Consider the following 25,064-nt stretch of genomic DNA (forward strand, 5'->3'; position numbering starts at 1 on the left):
GAGTGACTAACTGATATTGTGAATCATACTAAATTTAACTAATTAAAAGAAAAGTTTATGGTTTGGGACATTTTAATCAAAATCTTCTAAATTCAGAAACATTAATACTTTTTTCCATGTACAGTGAGTATCAGTCACTATCTCTGCTGACAAATCAAATTGATTGGGGTTTTTTTATATATAAAAATGGTCATTTTTACTGTTTGAAAATCTATGAAACCAGATGCCAGAACAGTTTTTTCCTGACACTAATCAAGATAAACAGTGCGAGAAAATGAATGAGGTCAGACTCCGTGGCACTGTCTGTTCAAGCTGTGGTCTTGATTCACATGTGTGTGGATGTCAGCTGAGTCAGAGTAAGTCTACTGGTCAAAATACAGCAATATCTACACTACATTTCTTAGTTACCTCACTAAATTATATGTTTGGTCAAATTTATATACATACCAAGAGAAAAGTACATCCCCACAAACATACAGATTACTATTCAACGCTTTTTCAGATTTATTAGCCCATTTTAAATGTTTGCAAATGAAAACTTCAAATAAGCTGAAGATACCTTTTACAGCGATCTTTTTTTTATGAACACTTAGGATTAAAAGAACATGAAATGTTTTTAATTATACGTCTTGATTTGCAGCACTCTACCACCTTGGGGGGGAGATCTATCTCTGAAATAGATCCAAAAATCTCACTTTTAATTAATGATAATACCCCGTGTTTTTAATGTTTTTGTCTTAATTACTCTTAGTCAAAGACATAAACTAACTCTAGAGTTTGTAACAAGGCGGCCTTTTGCAGCTGGATTTTACAATAAGGATGAAAAGTCAGGTGGAAACAGCAGTGGTTTATTCTTCACACAGCATCAACAATCATTTCACAGGTGAAACTGCAGCTTTAAATAGTCCCAGCTGTGACAGACAAAATCACCTTTAATTCACAGGGGGATCTCAATTCACCAATCTCTACCTATTTAAATAAATACCTTTTACTAAATACAAACATTTCCACTTACTTTTTATAAATATTTTATGTTTTATCATTACACCATAATGAAACACCACAAAACCCATAAACAATCCCCCACCCAATACTTTTGACGTTAGACGTCAGAAATGAACAGGAAAAACTAAATTATATTTCAATTGAGTAGGAACAGTTTTACATAGTTCCAACACGGGAAATGTAAATGACGTGCCTGACCATTTACAGAGAGCAGACTGAGGAGAGTTGGAGTAAGTTTAGGTAAACAATATAAAAGAAACACTTTCACTTATCTATAAGTGATGAAACTGAGCAGAAATCTGAAATAAATCCAAAACATTATAAGTAGTAGTCACTTAATATCAGACAATGTGGAAACTCGGGAGAAAAACCTGCATCTGAGTTTATGTAGAGAGACTCAAGTCACTATTACAAGCATTGTTGTCAACTCCTCTAATCAGGACGGGTTTCCATCCTGACAGGTAGTTTGCTGAAGTTAATTACTTTCCCCTAACATCCCAGCTGGAAAATAATCCCTGATAAGACGAGAGTGAAAGAAAGCGGTCCCTGGCCAAGAACAGCTTTGATGTCACTGACAAATGATGTCTGAACATTTGAGTTCAGGATAATTTAGATTTTCTTGACAGAACAACGGCATAAATCCTTACGGGCAGGATAAAGTTGATTTACTGCAGTTAAGACTTCCCACAAATACATGCTTCTGCATTAGTGCTGAGTCACTGAAGAAAAACTATCTGAGAACTTTTACTTTTCTTTAATTTACTTTACTATTGAAGAGCAGGTCTGCTGGATTGCATCTGGAGCTTTTGGAGAGACGGTAGAGCTCCGGTGGGGAGGACGGGTAAGAAGAAAGGTAAGCAGTTGACATTTACTAAAGCAATATTTTATAAAGTCTTTACCTGGTGTAAATAAACCTCCTTATTCAGACAAACGCACTACAATTGCAACACAAAAACATACTATGTTATAAAGCTGGAGCGATTCAGAAAAATCCCCAACAGCTGTCATAGGATGGGACTAAACTACAAAAACATTAACACTGGAACTTCTGTAAATACTATACATAAAATTAAAAAAAAATCAACAGTACTATCTTCAGTTCACACATGGTTCCTCTCAAGCATGCATTAAGTACCACACCCTCCACTGACACACACTTAATCCCTTTACCGCAAGTCTTAATGGTGCTGCAGAAACACACACCGGGGCATTTTTTCTGGCTCTCCTTCAGGCACAGAGGCATCTCTGAAGAGAGATTCTTGCAGCGAGGGATTAAACACATTTGAATTGTGCGATTCAGCAGCCGCATATGAGCCCAGGCCAACCTTATTATAAAGACAGAGGCTCAAAGCAGTTAGCAGACAGATGAGTTTCCTTTATTCCTGGATGTGACCTTGACACAGGTTAATGGATCTAAAAGTGCTGTTTAAGCCAATTATAAACATAAAGTGGATATGGCAAAAGAGCAGTGCACTGACTTTATACAATAGAGTTGTCTGCTGCAGGATAGAGAGTGTGTGTGTATGTTTGTGTACTGCTTTGGGAAGAGGAAGAGAGTAGGTAATACACATAAAACAGCTTAACAGCTTAGATTTATGCTTAACTGTTCCTTTGGAAGAAATTATACTAAAGAATATTGAAAAACTGAATAGAGTACATAAAGAACTGCTTCTTGTGTCCCGCTATGCAAACGTACTCAAACCTCGATGTCTTGTATTTGGATTTTATGCAGTATTATTATGTACTACTTTGGATGTTTTTTTGCTTATTTTCAGCAGTGTCAGCAAGCCTGGACTCCATACTGAATAAAGTTTCCACAGAAAATGAGAAAAATCAAACAACTGGGGAACAAAAGAAGAAACCAAGTGGTTAATGAGCCAATCTGAAATAGCTTCTTTATAGAGAAAAAATTTACTGTTCCCTAGAGTTTGGGTGCCTTCCAGGCAAAACAAAAACATGAGGAATGATTCTAAATTAACTACTATAAGCAAAAGTTAATCAACAGTTAATACCATTGTGAACAAATGACACATACATGGCAGTGAGATCCCATCAGATGGCCTATGGGATGAAGAACTAACAGCTTTCAGTAATCAACCAGCACAAGGGCTCAGCTGGATGAGTGTTTAAGACAGCTGCAGCAACAAAAGAATAGATCCATAGCATTGATCTCACATGTGCACAACCAACCAGACTCAGACCACACAATCAATAAAGAACATCTGATGCTAAAATTAGTCCAAGTCACCATGAATACATGAAATAAAACAAGAGAGACAGAAATTGAGACTATATGATTCCATCTGTTCTCACCTTTGGGGTTCTAACATAAAAAAAGGTTTAAGTACCTCAGGTGGGATCTTCAGAAATGCTAATAGATAGCTGCTATATCAACCTCAAGTGCATTAGTGTTCAGTGATGCAAAGTAAAGTTACCTGAAACATGAACAAGGCAGCAGGCTTCTTCAAAATACAGTCATGAAGACTCAGCTTTTCTCATCACAGTCCTGCTTTTCAAAAGTAATGGGATTTCTAGCCTTACAAGAATACTGAGATTGGAATGTGTCATAAGCTAAAAACAACCACTGTTTGAAACTTGACATGTCAGCAAGAAGGATGAGGCATGCCACAAAACATCAGGAACTCACACATCCACAAACACAGCGATTTAGATGGCCTATTGATTCAACAACAAAACAAAATGCCTCATTTCATTTAAAATGCTACGTAGTAAAATAATCCCCTTTACATGGTTTTTGGCCAATTAAAAAAAGAGACAATGGTGATGTGCAAATGATAAAAGGAATTAAAAATATATGTCCAAGTCACTAAAAGTCTCAATATTTTGATGTATTTTTCCATTTAAATAGCAGAAACCCCATAAACTAAATTGACTGAATCTATCAGCATAATTTAGAGCTTTAATTACTGATTCATTATAATTCTTGTGGTCTTTAAATTGTGAACTACAAATCGTAATAAGGTACCACATCCATTTCTGCACTAATCTCTGCTGTAACACAAGTGCTGACAGCATATCCATTTGCATTCCAGAAAATAGCCCCATCCAAATGACAAGTCTGCTAAACAACTGCGGGATGGGAGTGGGGGTGTGTAACCACAGAGCCAATAAAAATCAGTCTGTGTGATCACTTCCAATAATAAGTAAGTGCCATTTTCCCCCATGTGTGTGTGTGTGTATGTGTGTGTCTTGGCAATTTTGTGTGTTCATGCTCAATCAACCTCCAAGACCAAGCGAATGATAGCCACAGTTCATTTTCCTAATGTAAACACTTCAGTAAAGGCACAGCCCACACACACGCAAGCATACACACACACACAGCGGCAGTTAATAGTATTCACTGGAGCTGTGAGTGTTTCAGACCTCTCTTGTCTCTCCTCTGGCACAGAGCCAGCAGAGGAAGCAACTCTCCATTTATGTCTTTTGCAAGACCCTTTTTTGTTGTTTTTAAGAGGATTAACATCTTCTCTTCCTTAATAACTCTTTAAAATAACTCACTTCCAGTTTTCTCTCTGCCATTTGTGATATCAACTTTACAATCGCTGCACAGCAAAGTGCCTAATCCTTTGTGCTCTTCTCCATCATCACATCTTGCACCGTTTTCAGCTAAGCTTCGGTTTACTGCCAATGAAAAACTGCAGCACAAAAGATTGAATAGCAGAGGGAGTTAAAGGGCCTGTTCCACTTTCCTCTTCCTTATGATAACAAGAGAGCCTCTCCAACACTGACTTTAGCTCTCTCTCTCATTTCCTCACCCTCTGGCTGTCTTTCTTTCTAATAATCAAATGCCTCCCTGCTACTGAAAAAAAAACATTGAATTCTTTGTGTCTGCTCTACCAACAACTGTTTAAAATACAAACACCCCGTCCACCCACTTTGATCCAGCAGCACATCCAGAAAAGCTGTTGACAGATACCTCTATAGTTTTTTTGTGTATATTGTATTATGTATATTGTATTTTTTTGTATTTGAAGCGTTGAGCTAACAGGTAGACAATAAAAGCAGGTGATCCGTCTTCACTGTAAATAAATACACAGATAAAAGAGGATATTCAAAAACGCCACTGTAAAAACAACAAACTATCTCCACGAAGTCCAGACGATTGGGATTGATTTTGTTAGTAACAAGTATTTAAAACTTAAGATCTAAAGATGGTGTGCAAATCCTTAAATATTTGCTTTTAACATATACATTCTGATAATCTCTCCAAGCAACCAGACCATGTGCACTTTGGAGGTGTGTGCCCTTCACAACAACCAGGAGGTCTGTTCCACAGACTGAAGACTGTGTACACATTTCTATGTAGAAGGAGGATGATCATGGTACAATGTGCATTGGCAGAAAGATTGTGGACCAGTCCTTTTCAGCTGTAGTGAAAATTATTTGGCTGCAGCCAAAGCAGCATTGGTTCACAGTTTGCAGGGCAGCTGCAGCTGTTCACATGGAGCTGCATTCAATTAAACAGTGATGTTTAAAGAAAATAAACCTTGATTTTTGCTTTTGACCCAGAATAAAGTTAATTTTTAAACCATATTGTGACATAATTTTTATGTCACTTGCTTATATATAAGACAAAAGTGTTTCTATGTTTTCAATGAAAAGAAAGTTGGCAGTAAGAAGTATTCATACATATTTCTTAGAGAACAGACTTAAAATCCATTAGCTCCACTTTAAGCCTTGCGATGCAAAGCATGCTTCCATTTCGTACTATCATTATCCCTTTTCATATTTTCACTCAGTGCTTAGCGTGTAGAACAGGACGTTTGACAAAGAAGGGGTTTGTTCTGGAGAGTTGGGTAAAAGAAAGTCAATACCTCTTTTCAGGTCATACTTTCAATTCGTGATGTACATGTTCAGCTTGACAATTTCAAAAATTGGTGCAGGTGGCTGTTGAAGTCAGCCCACCACCGCTACGCCTCTGATCCCCGAAGAACAACTTTGCTTGTATTGGGAGCATTTAAAAGATTTGGAAAGCCAGGTTGCAGATAAACTTGCATGATGTGAATGACGAAGTGATCGGTACTGAGAGGTTTGTGGTTGTATATTTTTCAGAGGAATCATGATCTGAAAGGGGCAAATAAACTATAAAAAGCTCAAATGTCTAAAGCATTTTTTATCATTCATAATAATGTAACCTATAATATTTACTGCTGTTTTTATTCTGAGACACCTTCAGTAATGACAGTTCATTTTTTCACAACCCATTTCTGTTCAACATGATACAAACTATGCAGAGACATGAAAGCCAGAGTCTAATGATTTTCCTGAGAAAACTTAATGTGCTTTGAGGTGTTCTCCTCTTAATTTCAGGCCTGTCATCACTTGTTTGTGGTAGCCACCATTCCAAGCAGCTTCATGATGGATCCCTGCTGTTTTGACTCCACCGCAGCTCAGCCACACAGTCAGCTGCTTGGGTGTTGTCTCTACAGAAACACCACAGTCTTGGTTCCTAATAAACTCTTGCAGTCTTATGCTACCAAATAATAATGAAGCATGACATAGCCATTTATCAACTTAATATTAAAAGAAGATCTCATCAATGAAAGTGCTTATTGAACAGCTGACATTCAAAGATGTGCAAAAAAATCACAATGCACTCAAGGTATGTTAGCCATAACTGCCTTAAGGGCAATCAATTCAACAAAACTTCAAGAAAATGATGTTTTTTAGAATTTTCTGCAATTCTGACTTTTTTTTTTTTTTTTTTACTGTTAAATTGTACTAAACTATACTGGAGGAGACCTCTATGAGCCCCCACCTCTAGTCTACCAATTATGCTTCACAGCAAAAAAAAAAAACGAACATGGACCAACAAAAGAAAAGATGTAGTAAATTTAAATCTAGCAGAAAATTCAGAAATTACAAGGTTAACCCCATTGATGCATCAGATAATATCTATTTCAACAATGCCTCAAAGTACCTGATGTTGATTATAGGCACAAAATTGGGGGGTTTTAGTTTTGATGCAGCCTGTCTGATGGGTGTACTTTCATAATCCAACCCAGTAACAATGACGTAACAATGATCACCTGAAAGAGCCTTCCAGGCTCAGTGTTTTAATTTTGGTTTACTGAGCAGAAAGAGGATTTTTTTTCCCTGACAGATTACCCAGCACAACAAAGATTACATAAACAGGAACACATGTCCGTCTGGTTGTGTTCAGTTTGCCTGTGCCATACCTCAGAATAGGGCTTTGTCATGAGATCTCAGATAAGGATTACCCCAACTGACTGTGTTTGGCTCTCTCCACATAGGGATACAAAATGGTGAATTACAAAATATCTGTATGTTCAACCATGCATTTGACTTGCGACAACCGTATCATGAAAAGTATGAAAACTACATGGAAAGATGCCATGAAGCATTGTTAAAACTAAGAAACTGAATTTTCAAGAAGAAATAAAGGTGAAAAAAACACCTAACAAAAATGAAAAGGTTCCTAGCCTGTCTGTGTGCTCTCTGACTTTCCAAACCCAGCTGGCTCTTATCTTTCTGCTGTATAAGCACGTCAAACCCATGTCCCATGGCAACCAGAAAAAGATAACTTCACGCACATACTTTCAAAGAAGTTCACCTCTGTGAATAGCAAAACAGACCTCCTTGAAATTAAAAAATAAATGGACCCCATGAACCTTTTCTCTTTACACTAATCCCTTATGGCAATTTAGAAAGCAGAGACTGAAATGTTGACTGGAAACATAAACTTAAGTTGTAAGTGAGTCAGCGCATTTAGCTCCTGGGCTACATGGTTGTGGTTCTCACATTTGCCTAACAGTTGGGAGTCTTTCTGCATGGAGTTTGTATTTACACAGCGTGTTTGTGGGTCATATCTGGATACTCTTAAAGGCTCCAGAACAATTTAGCTGCAAAATGGTCAATAATCTCCAATAATTGTCTGCTTTTTTTTGTAAATGCTTTACACTTTGTATATCCTCTGTAATATAGTGTTTATATTACAGGACTTGTATTACAGCTTAATATAAGGGCTATTTGTTTTATTCATTGTGGAGGAAGGTCTGGGTTTCCCTCCAGGCCTGCCCCCCTCAGATAAGCTGGAGATTATGGGTGGACTTTAATAATCACCAATAATCACCAATAATAATCATCAATCAGTTGGACAAAATGAAGGATTTTGAACATTTGATTGTCATAGCTAAAATAAAGAAGCATTTACCTGCACCTTTGTTGCAGCTGCAGTCAATTACTTGACTATCTGTATATGGAAAATGATAAAAATCTGACCATTAAAGCAGAAAATATGAGGTGGTGCACCAATTCAACTAGAGCAGAAAAGTTAGCCTGGAGCCACACTCTGAATTCCTTTCCCTGTCCAACAGCGTACAGTTAAGCCCCAATTTATTTACACGCCAGACGGATTTAGATGTAATTATTTTCTTTCAACTAAGCTCATTTCTGACAGGAAATAACACAGGCATCTTCCAGAACATAAGACATTGCAAAAAAGGTATCAAAAGTAAAAAAAAATAAAAATAAAAAATTATTTTAAAAAGTTAATTTTTTAGGAAAAACTGTCTTCTTGAAAATTGTTTCTATATTTTTCACTAATCAATAGATTTTTTTTCACTCCCTTTTCCACCAGTGTTTCAAATGATTTGTTTTCTGTGATGAGCTCCATGTGGCTGAGTCTGGAAGTCCTCTTTGCCATCACCCTAATCTTTTGCTCCCTCAACAGATTCTCTATCAGATTCATGTCAGGACTCTGGTTGGGCAACTCCAAAATGTTTATATTACTTCCAGTCAGAAGAAACATGTTGGTCAAATAACCTAACAGGGTTATGATTAATCCAGAATTTGTCCTGACTCGACATTAGCAAAAACCTCTAATGTGTCATGCTTTATCTTGACTGTAAACTGATCCAGATACCACAGCTGCCACCTTAACAGATACAGAAAACTAAAATGTGATTGCTAAGGTACTAAATGTCGGTGGAAAGGGATGAGGGATCTACATTCAACAAAGACACCTTTGAAGGCCGACATCCTTTGTTCACACAAACCGATACAAAACTTCTAGAAAGGTGTAAAGGTGGAATCAAATAATGTTCTCTAAACAATTTACCTCTCTTTTGCATTCATACTGTATCTGCCTTGGCCACAATGAAGAGCCTGAGAGAACGAAAATAAGGACACAAGAGGATGGCTGCAATGGGAACTTAAGGAGGTTGCAGCATGTTTGACATGAAAAGCTCAGAAACTCAGGAAATTACCCTGGCCCATTTAGGGTTGGGAGCTTTGGGCATATCAGTGACTCTGGAATGAAATGAGAGAGGCCCGGTGGAGTGGGAATGGATGAAGGAGAGGCAAACCAATGGCTGTTAAGGTCAAAACAAAATGACTAAGAGGGAAGAATGAGAGCAGAAAGGGGAGAGGAAGCAAAAGATCAGATGGGCAGAGGGTAGTTCAACGCCTATTCCATCTAAACTTACATACAAAACCTTAAAAAAGGACACTGAATATCACCCTGAACACATCGCCCTCACTGTGAAACACAGTGCTGGCAGCATCATAATGTGGAGAAGCTTTTCTTCAGCATGGACAGAGAATCTGGTCAAAGCTAATTGAAACATGAGTAAAATTGAGCAAAAGCACATGTTTAAAAATAATTTAAAAGTTAAATCTATTTTAGTACATTACACTTAATCCCCATTTCAGTCAGTATTTGACTGTGAGAACACTTAATGGTTCAAGCTACATGCAAGCATTGTTTGTGATCCAATAATTTAAAGAAAAATATCAAATACAGCTGTTATAGCTGGTATGATTCAAAGTTTTGTAATTATTTAGTTCTAAAAATAATTCTCTCACTTACTGACCTATTTTTCAGTCATCTCTGATCTATTCCTTATTAGCACTATTTCAGTATCTGAGTAGCTCAATTTGCTTCCGTAACAAATTCAACTTTCGCAGTTAATATTCTGAATACAGAAATAAAAAGCTCTTGGTATGTTTAAGGTCCCAACCATTTATCGTAGTGTTAACACCAATTTCCTGCCATCTGACAAAGAGGTCCCGGCACAGTGCAGCTAAATGTTTGGGATTATTGAGCTACAGTAGGCATTTCTGTGCTGTTGCCCATTTAATCAGTGCTGACATTGATTTTCTGGATCAGCAAACTGCAGTGAATCAGCACATAAAACCATCAGCGGACTCTTTCTCTCCAATGCACCGTCTCTTCCTCTGTTCGATGCTCTAGCCATCGCAATCAATCGCAGATACTCTTCCCATAATGTTCGAGCTATTCTCTTGTTGCAATCAGTTAAGTGTTGTGCATGAGTGAAATAGCAGGACGCTCTCTGCCACTCAGGCTTATGGTAGCGGGACGTTCGCTCCAAAATCTGTCTCACTTCAGCTTCCAGCGCTTCCCGCTGACCCAATAACACAGCAGGGTAACGGGCCACAGGCCAAGTGGTACGGTGCTCACATTCAGAGTTTCTTATGTTGGTTCAGCTTATGCAAAGTGAATGAGTGAAAATCTCCCATTCATTCATCTATAATCAAGGTAGTCCTGAAGCCATTCTGTAAAATACCAGTAATCTAATTAAAATAAGGCCAGTTTGGAAGCACTGAATTTGGCTTTTCAATCTGAATCAACAAGGTAAATTCAAGGACAACTGAAGAGATGAACACACATAAAGGCAGCAGTTTTATAAAGGTATATGATTGGTTTAATACTTTCCTCTCACAAATGAGAAAGTTGTGCAAAAATATTTGTCTGCATACAGATTTTTTGGGAAATTTTTTAGTTCAGTTTGATTCACCACACTCTGACCTGATAACTACCAGGCATACTGAGTTAAGAAACAGCAGTGCCTTGATACCCACTCATACGAAGCGCCACCAATTTACCCAAAGCTGCACAATGGAGCTTTAATCCCCAGCTAAGATTCAGCCCGACATAGCACCCAAACCCCACCCACACAGCTCCACCAGACTAGCAGCAGCAGCAAATACCTGGTGGAACTGCACGTCTGAGCTTATCACTCAAACTACAACGCTTCTAAGACCGGTTGTAAACAGCATAAATGAACAACATGGAGAAGCGTTGTTGTGATGACATACTGAAGTGGGAGTGTCAAAAGGGGGTGGAAGTTCTTAAAGAGACAGAAACCCAACTACAAGAGATTTGAAGCCATTTTGTAAAGTTATATAATTTTCATAACAACTGTACGTAATACAGTTATTTGATTGACATAAAATGGCACTATGTATATTCCTGGAAAATACAAAATACCTGCCCTTTAAAATGATTTAGTCAAAGTCTGGACTTCCAGCAAATCTGTTTGAGATGTTGAAGTATCAACAGGGGGGCAAAGAATTGGCGACAGGGTTAACTGACCTAGAACCTCATCAGAACCACATATCTACATATTTTGGGTTCATAGTTGTGGATGTTATTACCACCTATTGGCCCCAATAGTGTCCTTATCTGGATGGAGTGTTAGTAGTGTACTGAAAACCAAAAATAAAACTCTGAACCTGGAAACAAAACACTCCTAATCACCATGTTCTATACCACACCTTCCTTTGTTTAATTATTTTTATTCACTCTTAAACACAAAGTATGCAGTTCTCCTTTCCTCTTTCATGTTATCCCTCTCTATCAAATGATCCTTGCAGGCTGGCGACCCCACTGCCAGAGGCAATGATGCCAATCGGTAATCGGCGATGAGAGAGAGCTGGACTCACATACCCTCTGAACATTGGTTTGACTGGATTTGTTAACATCCAGTATCAAACTCTGGAGAATAAGTGGGCAAACTGGTTCATGGACATTAACATGAACATTTCCCAATCTGAGCCAGACTTCAGAGAGAGTTGTCCTACATTTACTGGAGCCTAAAGCCAAGTTAACTCCTCAAGATGTATCAGATAAATAAAAAGATATATTTATAAATAATAAAACAATGGATCTTCAAAAAGAAAGTGGTTATAAAAAGTTTCAGTCGAAATCCACAATCCTTTTTTGTTTTAACCGTTTTTAATAGTTTATCTTTACATGGACTAAAGTCAATATGTTTGTTTTTACTTTGAGACTAAAAGATCTAAACTATCCTTAACTATTGCAGAAAAAATCTACTAAATTAGGACAGTGCTGTATGGAACAGACCATGTGGGAAGCCTTGCTGTGATAGATTTTGGCAAGAGATTAAAAAACAAAGCCAACAAAGATTGCCTTGATTGGCTGTCGGAGTAATTACCCTGAAGGTTTTCATCACGAGATGTTTTTTTTTCTGTCTTTGCTTGAACAGTTTATTTTAAATACATTTGCACTGCTCATGCTAAAACTGTAAAAAAAAAAAAAAAATCAGATACTGTGCCATTCAGGAAGAAATATACCTTGTTTATACAAATGCAGTAAAATACATGCATCCATCAGTCAGTTTCAGCTCATTGTTACCAGACTACATCAGCACGCATCATAAGAACCGATTCTGGGTCAATCCTCACCCCATTTCCTCAGCCAACTCCCCCTTCCTCGTTTCCCCCTTCCTATCCGTCTCATCTGCTCTGTCGGCTGCAACATGGGGGAGGTGGAGGCGTGACAAAGAATCAAATTAGCTTCCTCTCCTACATTTTCATGATAGACAGTGTTGTCAAGGTCAGTAAGTATCCATCCGAGCTTGATTCTAACAAATTTCAGCCATCAAAAAAGAAACAAAAACTAAAGGAACTGAAAACTAAAGGAGAGAAGATATTTTTGACATACTCTACAGAGTAAGAAAAATTGATAGATCAAGCAGAAAAAAATCTAATAATATCTAAGATTTAAAACAAGTCATTACTAATATGATACAAAATGGATGTTTACAGCCTGATGTCGTCTATCCAGGGTTTACTGTCAATAAAATGCATGCAAATCCTGACTTTGCATCCCCAGCTAAAAATTCTCTGATGATACATTTTAAATTCATTTGGTTAAGCATAGGACAAGGAAGTGTAGCAGTAAAGTTGCAAATTTAAAGCTAAAAGAAAATAGGGCTTGATGGGTTTAAAAAGCTATTTGAATCCTGGACGAGCCAAGAAAACTCCACCAAAGCCACCACGCTGTGATGATGTTAGACAAATAAATTGAAGGTAACAAATCCAATATGGGAAAGACTGGGAGCAGATGCCTTTGTTAAACGTACAACAAATACAGTAGAGTGGCAGACTGCTACCATGACTCTGCTCGTCTGCCTGGCTCCCTTGAGGGCTGGTTAATATTACCACCCACCCTGCCTCCTACTGTCAGACAGCATTTACTTTGAGTGCTAATGCATTCAGCCAGCTTGTCTCTGTCTGTAGGTATGTGAACCTTTATGTCAGATATCTGCAGAAACATATGCATTCCTTCCAATACAGCAAACATATGTAATAAATCAACCTAAAATGACTGCAGCCTAAGAAATACTAATTAAAGAGAGAAATGAAATAAATATATACATATATTTATCAAAATAAAAAAATATATTTCTAGCTTTTTTTGTCTTGAATGGTCTTTCTTTTTTTGTTATAAGAAATTAGCTAAATGGGGTGTTGCGGTGGGACAGGGGTTAAGCACAACCCACATATGGAGGCCTTAGTCCTTGACGTGGCTGTCGCAGGTTCGATTCCCGTCCTAGTGACCTTTTCCGCCTGTCTTCCCCTTCTCTACCCACTTTCCTGTCAATTTACTATCAAATGAAGGCCAGTAGAACCAATAAAAGCTTTAAAAAATAAATTGGCTAAATTAGTAATTGCTAGACTATTTTGCAGAAACCACTAAATCTGCAACAAAAAATAGCAAAGGAGTAGAATGACAAACCTCATCAAACTTTCTGTTTTTCTTCTGCAGTGACAATTTCTACACTGAAGAGTGTTGTCAACATTCACTGGCCATTTCAATCACCACCGGTTTCCTCACTGTACCACTTAATAATGATGCAATGATGTAACAGAGTGACATTGGAGTCACTCTGACTTAACAATAGGTCCTACAATTTTAAACTCCCAAATATTATGCAAATTACTTCCGCGTTGGGCCAGGGGAAAAGTCAGTTAAATTCCTCTTGTCTCATTCTTAAACTTGGAGCTTTTCCAGACGCATTCATCTTTTTCACATTGTTTTGTTAAAGAATTAAAGGGCCAAAGAAAAGAACACATCATTTACATGTGCAACTTTTTGAACATAATGACAGAAGACATTTATTCAGTAGAAGGTAGAAAATAACCGGATCTGCAATGTTCATCTTGTAAACAAATTTCATGGAGGCTAATCTGAAACTGGAATTAAAACACAACAATGAGTGATGTGATCACCTGGAAAAATCGGCTCTTAAAATCTGTCTTTTGTTAAAGAGTGATAAGACAAAGAAGGGCAGAAGATCTTTTGTTTGCCACAGACCATGTAGCAGAGACAATAAACGTGTAAAAGAAGATGACCTAATCAAATAAAACCAGTAATTGTTTTCAACATAGTGGTGGCAATATCAAACATTTTTTCTAAAAGGGACAGGGAAGTGAGTCAATAAGAGGATAAAAGGATCTAAAAGATTTCCAGAGCTAAATCAAATCAACAAACTAAGACTTAAAAATTGCTATTCAAACACAAAGCACGAAATAAGCTTCTGCTATTTTACCATCATCAATAAATGGGCAAAACTGTTGGTATCTAGTTGTGTGAAGCTGGTGGAGATGTATCAAAAATGAAATGTGGTATTTAGAGTATAGTGGCTGAACAGTGTATTAATTTAGGGTAACTACATTACTACATATGAACGCTACACTTTTTTAATTTGCAAAGTAAAAAAATTGAAAACCATGAAACCGTTTCCTTCCACTTCACAGTAATAAGCGACTGTGTATTGGTCTTTTCAGATTTTTTTGGATTCTTTGATCTGACAGAGTTTTAATCTGGTTAAATAAAGGCTGAAGATGTGATTCCTTTTAAAAAAAACATCAGGGCTTACGGTTCTCATATGAAACAAAAATTAAATAAACCAAGTCTGAATACTTTTGCAAAGACCTGCACTCCGTAACTACTTAAAGTAATGTTTTAAAGATATTATTTTCCTGCTGACTCCTCTTTTTCTTTCAAAGACGTGACACAAAAACACGTAAAGACAAATGGACACCAGCTGTGATTAAGCTACTTAATGGTGGAGGTGATCATGGGCCAGCTGGTCACAACATACACACACACAGCAAATTAATATCGACCTAAGAGTCCAACAAAAAGTGCACTGTGTCTATGTGAATACAAAATAAGGCTCTAGATATAAACTTACAAAAAATAAAAGCAGAACACAATTAGATATTTTATTTCAAAAGGGTTACTGGAATTAAAACAGGGAAGTAGATAAATACTTTATAGTCTAGACACACCTGAGGGCTTCCATTCCGCTGCCTCTACTTCTCTCTCCGGGAAAATAGCAAACACGTGCAGCTGCACTCAAATTATTCATACGCGCACACATGGGCACTTCATATTAGCTCGCTACAATAACCCTTTTGACAAAGGACAAGACACTTGCTCTTTTTTCCCCCTCACTTCACCCACCCTCTGCCCACCATCCTCCTCAGCATCTCCACCTCATTCTTCCTTGTGCTTGCCTGGCTAAAAATCAAGGAAGCGTTATTCTCTTTTAACATAGGAGGAGCAGTTTATGAAAATAAGACAACAAAAGGAATGCACTCCAAGCACATCTCTTCTCTACACAATTTAAAAATTACAGCCTGAACCTCTTCCTCTTTTACTAGTCTCTGTATGTGTGTACAAGCTCAGCAGAGAGCACAAAGACCTGCAGTGACATCAGACTCATTCACACTGTGTCCTCTGTCTACACTCACCCAAGAGGTGCTCTGTTTAAAGAGCTACAGATGAGCCCCTTCCCCCTCAACACACACACACACACACACACACAGAGCCCCTTGTGATCTCCAAATGACCACAACAATGTCAACACACACATGATTTATCAAAATATGCAAGCATCAAAGGACACTAAAAGAAAAGCATTTATTGTTTCCCCGAGAATACAACACAAGGACGTCCATTATTATTTGTTTTGGCCACACAAGCAGCAAAAAGGGTTTCCTTGAGCCAAAGCTGCATAAATAATGATAAACATGTCTATTTAGAGGGCCAGTGACATATGACGATAACAGTAAAATACTAATGCTGGAAGAGACTGAAGCACCATTCATTCCTTTCTAAATTCGAATGAGTGCATTCAAATAAATACAGATCCGAGTGATTGTGTCTGTGTTTAAATGTTCAAGTACTAAATAAGAGGGGCTGACCAAAAAAAATTATTATTTGGCTACAGTTTCCCACTTTATTTCCCCAGACTGTGTAAACAAGCATGCACAAGAGAGGAGAAAAGTGTTTAAAAGAGGCGTATTAAAATAAAATAAAGTGAGCTCGCTAGTCACACTCTGAATGCATACTGTCCAGCTTCAGTCAAGTGAAGGCCCGAGGCTTGTTCTCCAGTCTGTTTCACCTCCGAGTCACATACTGAATCGTGTCAACAGCAACGGCTCACAAAGCAGGAAGCAAACAGGAAGTGTGGATAGTTCAGCAGCGGCCTTACAGGAAGTCATTCTGCAACAGCAGCACACCATTTGGGAGTACCCATGCACTGAATCAGGAGAAGTTCATCAAAAGACTGCTGACGCAACTTAAACATTTGGAGCAAAAGCATGAAAAAGTTGACTGTTTCCAATACACAGCTTCCTTATACTGTAATATTCACCAACAAATCCAAAGGACATAAAAAACCACTCTCACTGCAGATTTAATTATATTCTATGGTCATTTTAGGAAATCTAAAATCTTAAAAGGTTGAATATATATATGTCTTTCCATTGTTTGCAATATTACTTTTAGACATGGTGTTCTGACACAAAAATTGTCTTTTGAGTCACCCTTCTCTAAAACCAAGTCCTCACTAAATGTTATAGCACATTTGCAAAATGATCTAAGCACCTTTACTGATATCTTGACAAATTGAACTTTTTCAAAGGGGAATTTGTTTAACAGTTTTGTGGTCATTAATGAGAAACACAGGAAAAAATTATAGTGAGCACAGTTACTTTCCCCAAAGCCCTAGATCTAGTTTAAGTAGCTGAGTTGCATGAGCCAAGTAAACAGTACACTGTAAAGCAGTATTTTGATTGTATAAACTAAAGTGGCTTTTCAAGACAAAATTACATGACCCTGTGAGAAAATTAACTGTAAACAGACTTAAAGAGTTTACCTGTCATGACTAGGTGTCCTTAAAATTACATTTGACAGCTAATATTGCAACTATAGTTTCACAAGACTAAGAGGATGATTATGTGGAGGAAAATGTGACTTTCAGCTGCTTCCATTTACTGCCACACAGCACTTATAAAACCATTACAACAGTTGGGAGAAAAGGAAGTACTACCCAAGCACATGAGTGAACCAACACCAGTCAGAATCCAAGCAGAAATCAGAATGTCCACCTGAAAATGCTCAAAAATTTGAGCTGGATGCTATGAAACGCCAAAGTTTGGTGCACTGCACTCATTACAGTTCTTTCTCAACAACTGGCTGCCTTGTGATAAGTTCAAGCCTATTTTTAAATAATACATTTTACATCCATGTATAACATTTTAAAAAGTAATTATTTATGCCCTTAAAAGTCCAAAGGACAGAAAACATAAAAAAGTGCAGCTTCTAAACTTTAACACCCTTCTCCCCACGTTTAGCGATGCAAAGAGGACCTTCACTAAAACATCAGTGACCATGAGTGCCCCAATACATGGATGTTTATGAAATCCTGTTTTGAAGCTCAGTTTATCTTTGCACTCATTATCTGTTTCTTTCCGCAATCACATAAGAATACCAAAAAATAATCTGCAATACAAAACAAAAAAAGCACAGCGGGTAAGAAGGAAGTGATGCAGAGCTGTGGATGGTACACTTGGGTGTGTGCTCTGCTACATTTCCTGCTCCTCTTCCCTCCATGGAGTTCAAAAATCAGTGACCAACTGTTTCAGCAGCGACTCATGTCAAACAATGCTTTTACTTTTGTCAATCAGTGTCAAGCCAGTTGCAAGGTGGGGGCGCGGGGAAATATCAAGGCCAAGTGTATGAATGCTTTTATGAGGAGATTAAACTGCAGCAGCCAAACCTTATGACCAGTAAATCCAGCAATGTAAGCCTGATATCCTTGACTTTTTCCCACCAAACCCAGCCTTTTAGAAGTGACCCCCATGGGAGGTAAGTAACCCAGACAGTGTGGCAAACTATTAACACACACAGGAAACAGGCGAGACTGGTAGCCTACACAGGACAAATGTCCAACAACAAAACACCTTTTTTGTTGTCCCATTTAAAGCCTTTGTGTATCAGCTGTGAGAAGGGTCACTTCCGCAGTTGTATTCTACTGCTCTTGTTTTGTTTCGCAGGCAGTGGAGCAGTAATGGATTTATGAGAGCCTTCTCTGTCTGAATGGTTCCAGATTGATTGATCATCACCTCATCAGCTGAGCTCCCTCTGCCTCTTAGCTAAAAACGCTCTGCGTCATAAATGCTGGTCATCCATTTGTAGGCTAATAAGGAACACTGAATATTTTATGCTCCGTTTTGCAGTTTTCCTTTTTATTTCGCCTCATTAAAGTCATCCCCATCGCACTCCCCCCCCCCCTAAAACCACAATAGCAGGAAGCACACAGAGGTTCGCTATTTGGTAAGTTCTTGAGCAATGGCTGCAAATTGAACCAGCAGGACAGCCTTAAGGAGAAAGTGTGTTAAGGTGAGAACATCGCTGAGAGGCCACAAGTTCAAACGCCGCATTAAACAGATTTGTCTTTGTGTTTATTTATAAGGAGTGCCAGAGGCTGATGGAGCAGTTCAGCAGGAGACGACTCACTCATTGGTCTAATTGGAGGAATGGTGGGCTAGATCAATATGTAGAAGGAATTTCACACGGAGTTCATAACTCTCAAGTCAGGCTCCAGCCCGCATGCACACAGATGAATTATTGGCTTTCATAACGATGCACAAAACCACTCAAGGTCAGTTCTAATGTAAACCTTTTAAAGCACTCGACATAAAGTGATACTCCATGTGTGTGAATAAAATGTTGTGTTTGCAAATTAATCTCTTTATCCTTACAGCCCCTGTGCTTCAGAGTAAGGTAGTTTAGTAAAAGACTGCAGGACCATCAACATGCAAGTTCACCAAGTGGAGGAGTCACATTTAGACATGGGCCGATATGAGATTCCCCATGTTATGATGACCTGAAATAAAAATACCATGGTTTTAATGGCATAGTATTCACACAAAGTTTTAAAACAAAAAATGTATAACATGAACTCATTATCTCCACCATTTTTCCCTATTCAAAACCCCTCAAGGAGCTTTACATTAGTTGATTAGTCAGTATATTAGCTATAGCCAGCCATTTTCACTAAAAGAAAAAATGATGGGTGGCACTTCTGTAAGTTTCATATCATGGATGTGTTTCTTTCAGTAATAACTATTTCAGCACAGCCACATTTTTTTGTGCAAGTGATGGAAAAGTGCAGCCGCCTTTCTTCAGCCAGCTAACCGGCAGTGTGCAGCCACAAGTGGGGAGGGAACAGTTTAGTGTCAAAAACAACAATTTCAAACCAACGGAAAGATGTAATTAAAGATTTAAGGATATTGAAATTGTTCATTTAAACCTTGGTGCACCAGTAGTTAGCTTATGCAGATAGTGTGTATCTCTATTAATTAAAATATAATTGAGAAGGTAATTTATTTCAATAATTCAATTAAAGTAAAACCTTTTACATTCTATATTCAACACAAAGTGACACATTTCAAAAGTTTATTTCTGTCGATTTGTAACCTATATCATGTATACGTTTCTGTCTGGGTTTTCTGGGGCCCCGTTTAAACAGAACCGCTCTTTAGTGAAACCATAACATTTGATGCAGTCCAGTCGCTTGTTTATACATCTCCAGCAATCGCAGTCTCTGACATCAACGCTTTTTGAAACCAGGTCTCAGAGTGAAGCTTTTCGGGAATAACTCCACGAAGGTGTGAAGTACTCCAAAGGTGTGAAAGTGAAAATGCAGAGAACAAAAGGCTTGAGGATTCACTGTTCACATGAATGGGCAGATAAACAAAAACAATTTTAGATGGCTTTGTGCTGTGTTGTGCTACTTAACCTTTTCGGTTTAACACAACTTCTGAAAAAGAATAAAAGAATATATATGTGTTGCGTAAACACTTTGTTCATCAGAGATGGATTCTTGTTTTCTAAATGAGGTGGAAACTAAGGGTGCACGCACGTGTTTTGATGACATGTTAAAAATCCCAGCGCCATGTAGACGTTGGCATGACAACTACATCCGATTCACGGTGAATTGGTAGTGCAGTCTAAACGTGGAACATTTCCCCACAATACATCCAAAAATACAGGCAGTTTCCATACAGCGGTCTTGTGCAACCTGGGAAACAGCTATAATTATCAAAATTAACAAATAAACAACTGAGACATTTCACTCTGTGCATGGAATATATAACCAAAAAGGTTTCACCTTTTCATAGGATTTGTTTTAAAAAAGTAACTGTTCCATTAGGTGCGTGGGGTCGTGCCCAACTTGACAGCGCTGCAGATGCAGTGTGAATAATCCGTCCCTCAGGCAGTCAGGTCTGAATGCAGGATTGTAGGCCATGTCACTGGATACAGGGACATTGTTTAGGGAAAGCAGAGCAGACTCTGAGGAAGCAGGTGCTGGCAACTTCAGTCGCAGTGCTCCTTCAGCCTCACGAAGACCTGACTGACCCCCAAATGCATGCTTGCACATCAGCACACAAACTAAAAAGTAAAACGGTGAAACTAGTGAGCCTACGGGCAACACAACATGGGAGCAATTAAACAGCAGCCCCCTCTTATCGGCAGGCGACTTTCTCTGGGAAGAAAAAGAAGCTCAGAAGGTTGTTAAGCGGATATGGGGGGAAAATGCGGCAGGAAGTTATCCTTTTACGTGTGTTTATTTGCCTGTTTCCCATTTCCTGTTAAATACACAGACACTTTGTGTGCCACTCACTGGGTGTATAAATATAGGTCACTCATGATGAAAAGCTTGAAAACGAAACCAGTCGTGTAATTAGAAAAAAAGTCTTGAGGACAACATTAATTAAACAGATTTAACGGTTTACTGCGGTTTCTGCAGCACTCTGAATTGATTTGGTCTTGTCTTTAGCTTGCAAAGGTCTTAAATACAGATCTGCATCAACTCTGATCGATCTATCCCTTGTTCGATAAGACCTGTTGTAAAGCAGTCACTGGTGGTTTATACAGTTTCTCTTTTTAAGCAGAATCTACTCGACTTCCTGTTGCAGTTGGCGGTGTGAACAAGCTGAAAGAGAGACACTCAGCGACTGAAACATACCCCCTGGGGAATGGAACTATTTGTTTTAAGTCTCAGCTGTACCAAGCAGTCCTACAGAACCACAGTCACCTCCCTTCCCCAAGTTTAATCCATGAACCTCAAATGGGTCCTTAATGAAGATTGTTAAAATTCACAATTTATGGCTTACATCCTCTGACCTCCTCCAAGTGGCACGATGAACCTCTGAGAACCTGGCAAAGAGTAAGACCTGCCAATGTCCAATGGAGCATAATTCACTTAGGTCACTTATGCATTGTATTACTATGAAAAGCCGAATCACACCATGAGCTGGAAAGCCAATAGTCATTTGAATCAGCTTTGCTTGATAGTCCTTGTGCTAGGATGTCCCCTATAAGAAGCCAAAGTTATCCTCATCTGATCAAACTATAAAATGCGGAAGATTTCCTTGACCAATGGATGAGGCATACCAAAGAAGGGAGTCCAAAAGTGAATTATAAAACATACACTCTAATAATATCTGCAGATTCTTGACAAGCACCAGAGTCCATACAGTGTCTGAAGCCTCCAGCCATTTGTATATTGGATTCCTTCTGGTTGGTATCAAAGTATCAATAAGCAGCAGAAATGCACCTAAGAGTGCCACCATAGTGGTCTCATGCTCTTTCCAGATGAAAGAAAGAATTCTGGGTAAGCCTTGATGCTTATTGATTGCCTCTGAGCACACACTGATTAGTGGTAACTACTTGGATACATTGGGGGTGGCAAAGGGACAATTTCAAGTATCATGATGGACAAGACTTTGAATCGTGTAACACCACTGGTGCCTAATGGACACACACTAAGAAAATGCAGGAATGATGTAGCGAGTTTTTACTCAAGAAAGCAAAGCTGATATTACAAAGTTTTAAAAGTTCTAAGATTAAAAGATGTCTGGGGATATGTCACATTACTGCTTCACTTATGCAAGATTGTTTTTTGCTTGTTTTATTTTATAGCATGATTTCAGAATACACCTAAAGTCAGAATTAGGTCCTGCCTGCCAATTTCAAATGCTTCAATCCTAAAAGTGCTAAAACATAAAAGCACATTTGTACAATCATCCTTGAATTTTCAATTATTTTTAGCACACAGCTAAACATCTATCTGTCGTCATGCAAATCAAGGAGAGCTTTGAGTGGAGCTTTTGTACTTGCATTTTCAACACTGAGGGGTGCAATACAGGTCCAAGAATGGGAGGCATGTCTTTGTGCTTATGTCAGGAACAATAAGAAAGTAAAGACCGCTGCTTTTCACACTGCTTTGTTAGAGACTTTGCCATGCACATGTTCAGAGTTGATTAGATGCAAGGTGGCAATGCAGGGAGAGGTCTGTGGAGATGATTAAACTAATACTGGCGTGAATAGAAACGCCCATTGTCCTCCCTATCCCTGCACCTGGCTGTAGCTGTCCTTTCTTGTCACCTCACCCAGTCTTAAAACCTGAATGCAACATTCAGCGTCCACTGTAAGCATACCGGTGATGAAAGGAAACTCCCAGCCCTGCATCATGAAATCAGTCATACAAAGATCGTATGGCACAGACACGTTTTCTCTTATCAATAAAGTGAGGAGCACCACCCATATGTTGCAAAAGAACATACGGGTGTATTTGTGATCAAGCACTGAGCTGTGACATCCAGGCGCGTTTTGTGATGAAAATGATACCAATGGATGCCTCTGATCTTACTGACCGCCTGCAGGTACAGACACAATGTGGTCTGCCAAAGTCGGCAGATTTCCAGCAGCGGACAGACGTCGGAGGCTTACCTCAACGCAACCTTCACACAGCAATCGCTCTGGCTCGCCATGGTCGCTCTCAAGGTTGTCGTGGACTGTTCCGGCTGTGCTGTGTTTTTCAGCGTGGGTAACGTCCTGCTGCTTTCAGCTCGGCTCTCTCAGGTCACCGGGAGCAGCCGTCAAGACCTGCCAGCGGCGGCGAGGTGCCTTCTCACCGGGACCCCTCTTGTCGTCTTCCTCTCCTCCGCTGAGGCGGTCATTTCTGTCTGTCTGCTGATTGTCACATCACACAGTTCGAGCTGCTCTTTTCTTCTCCGTCTGCCTCTCTCTTTCCGTGGTCTGTTTCAGTCGCTACATCCTGTTTAAACTGCCTGTAAGCGAAGCATATGTGCACTTCTCTGCAACCACAGCGCTTCTCTGGGCGATAAAGCTGAATGAGCGCTCACACCGTGCACGAGAGAGGGGGGTGGTGCCGCGTTCATGGGCCGTCGGAAATGTAGAGTTGTCTCTCCCAAATCATTCCATTCCAATACTTATATTTGGTTTCACTTGTAGATGGTTTTAAAATATATACATCGAATACGGTGAGCTAATAGCCATCTTTCATCAGCCAGATTGTTTTATAAAGACTCTTTAAGCTCCTTAGCTACACTATGTTTCCTATGTTATAAAACTAATGCAAAACACATGTGGCTATACCCTTCTGCCAGGGCCAGTCCAGGGCTCTTTGGGGCCCTTCCAAGCAACCTCAGTCATCACACATTATGGTTGTGTTCATCCATTTATTCGTTATGCACCAAATCTTTACTGTAACAGTTTGTTTATACTTACGTTAAATAGGTTTTACTAGGTAGAAAAGGTGGAACATAATAGCCAGTATACTAACATAGTCAATGGCAAAAATGTTTACTCAGAAAGCCTGGTTATCCTTATTTATATATAACCACTTGCTCACTGTTAGTCCTGACACTATGAGAAGTTGTTCAGCTTTTGTTTGGGTTTTTGTGCCTTGGATCGACTCTAATCTCTGCAGCAAACTGCAGAACAAATAAATCTATCACAAATAAAAATTTATTCTGATCTTATTACGATTAAAAGAAATGAGAAATAATGCAATTACTGCAGCTGGCCAAAATAAAGTACATAAAAATGTTCTCATACTTTTATCTTGTTAATCTATTAGATTTGCTACGCTGCTTTTTAGCTGGTTTAGTAACATTTAAAGTAGTTCTAGCAAAGTTAAATGAAGTTAAGTGTATATTATATATGTATTTATATTCTGCCATAGTTATGAAAGTAATCTGGTAAATATCAATCAATCAATCAATCAATCAATCAAGGGGAACACAAAGGAATTTACTCCAGATAAAAGTTAAACTAGCAAACAACAAAATATACTTAATTAAACATAACATGTGGATATCAAATCAAAAGTACAATAAAACTAAAGCTTTGTTAATTTTAATAAGGTTAAATTAGGAATAAATAATCTAAATCACTACAGATCATCCGAAAACCAAAGCAAAAAGAAAACCTAATAAGATTTATACTGCCCTCATTCACTTTTGCACCTTATACATTTGTTTTTAAGAGATTATTTACTTTGCTTTGTCCTAACACCAAATGAATGTAGTATTTCCTATAGCAGTAATAAATAATACCCAAAGTCAGCGAAAGCAGCATAATCGCGTTTGATTGACATGACATAAAGCCATAGGCTTGATTAGTCCCGCCTTCTTTTAAAAGTACGCACCTATCCGCAGGCTGCAATCACGTGTTGGTCCCGCCCACCAAACACACCCACCGTCTGCTGTAAAGATTACCGGGCCTTTCTGAACCCTCTCTGCTGCAGCGGCGACATCTGAAGCCCAGGAAGCTGCAATAAAAAGATCGTGATGGTGAGGAG

General features: G+C 38.6%; 1 protein-coding gene across 6 annotated transcripts in view; it reads right to left on the bottom strand.

The window, feature by feature from the left end:
• The window catches only part of kif21b (kinesin family member 21B), a 70,211-nt gene extending 46,604 nt beyond the window's left edge, over positions 1-23,607 (bottom strand). For 3 of the 6 annotated variants that reach the window (XM_028003047.1, XM_028003046.1, XM_028003049.1), the window contains exon 1: positions 23,189-23,607. In XM_028003047.1, coding sequence (XP_027858848.1) covers positions 23,189-23,229 — 41 coding nt within the window. In that variant the 5' untranslated portion in view covers positions 23,230-23,607. The remainder of the gene's footprint in view (positions 1-23,188) is intronic. The other 3 variants (XM_028003051.1, XM_028003048.1, XM_028003050.1) reach the window with 1 other exon arrangement.
• Positions 23,608-25,064: the final 1,457 nt, after the last annotated feature.

Source organism: Xiphophorus couchianus, chromosome 20 (assembly GCF_001444195.1).
Source record: "Xiphophorus couchianus chromosome 20, X_couchianus-1.0, whole genome shotgun sequence".
Lineage (NCBI taxonomy): Eukaryota > Metazoa > Chordata > Actinopteri > Cyprinodontiformes > Poeciliidae > Xiphophorus > Xiphophorus couchianus.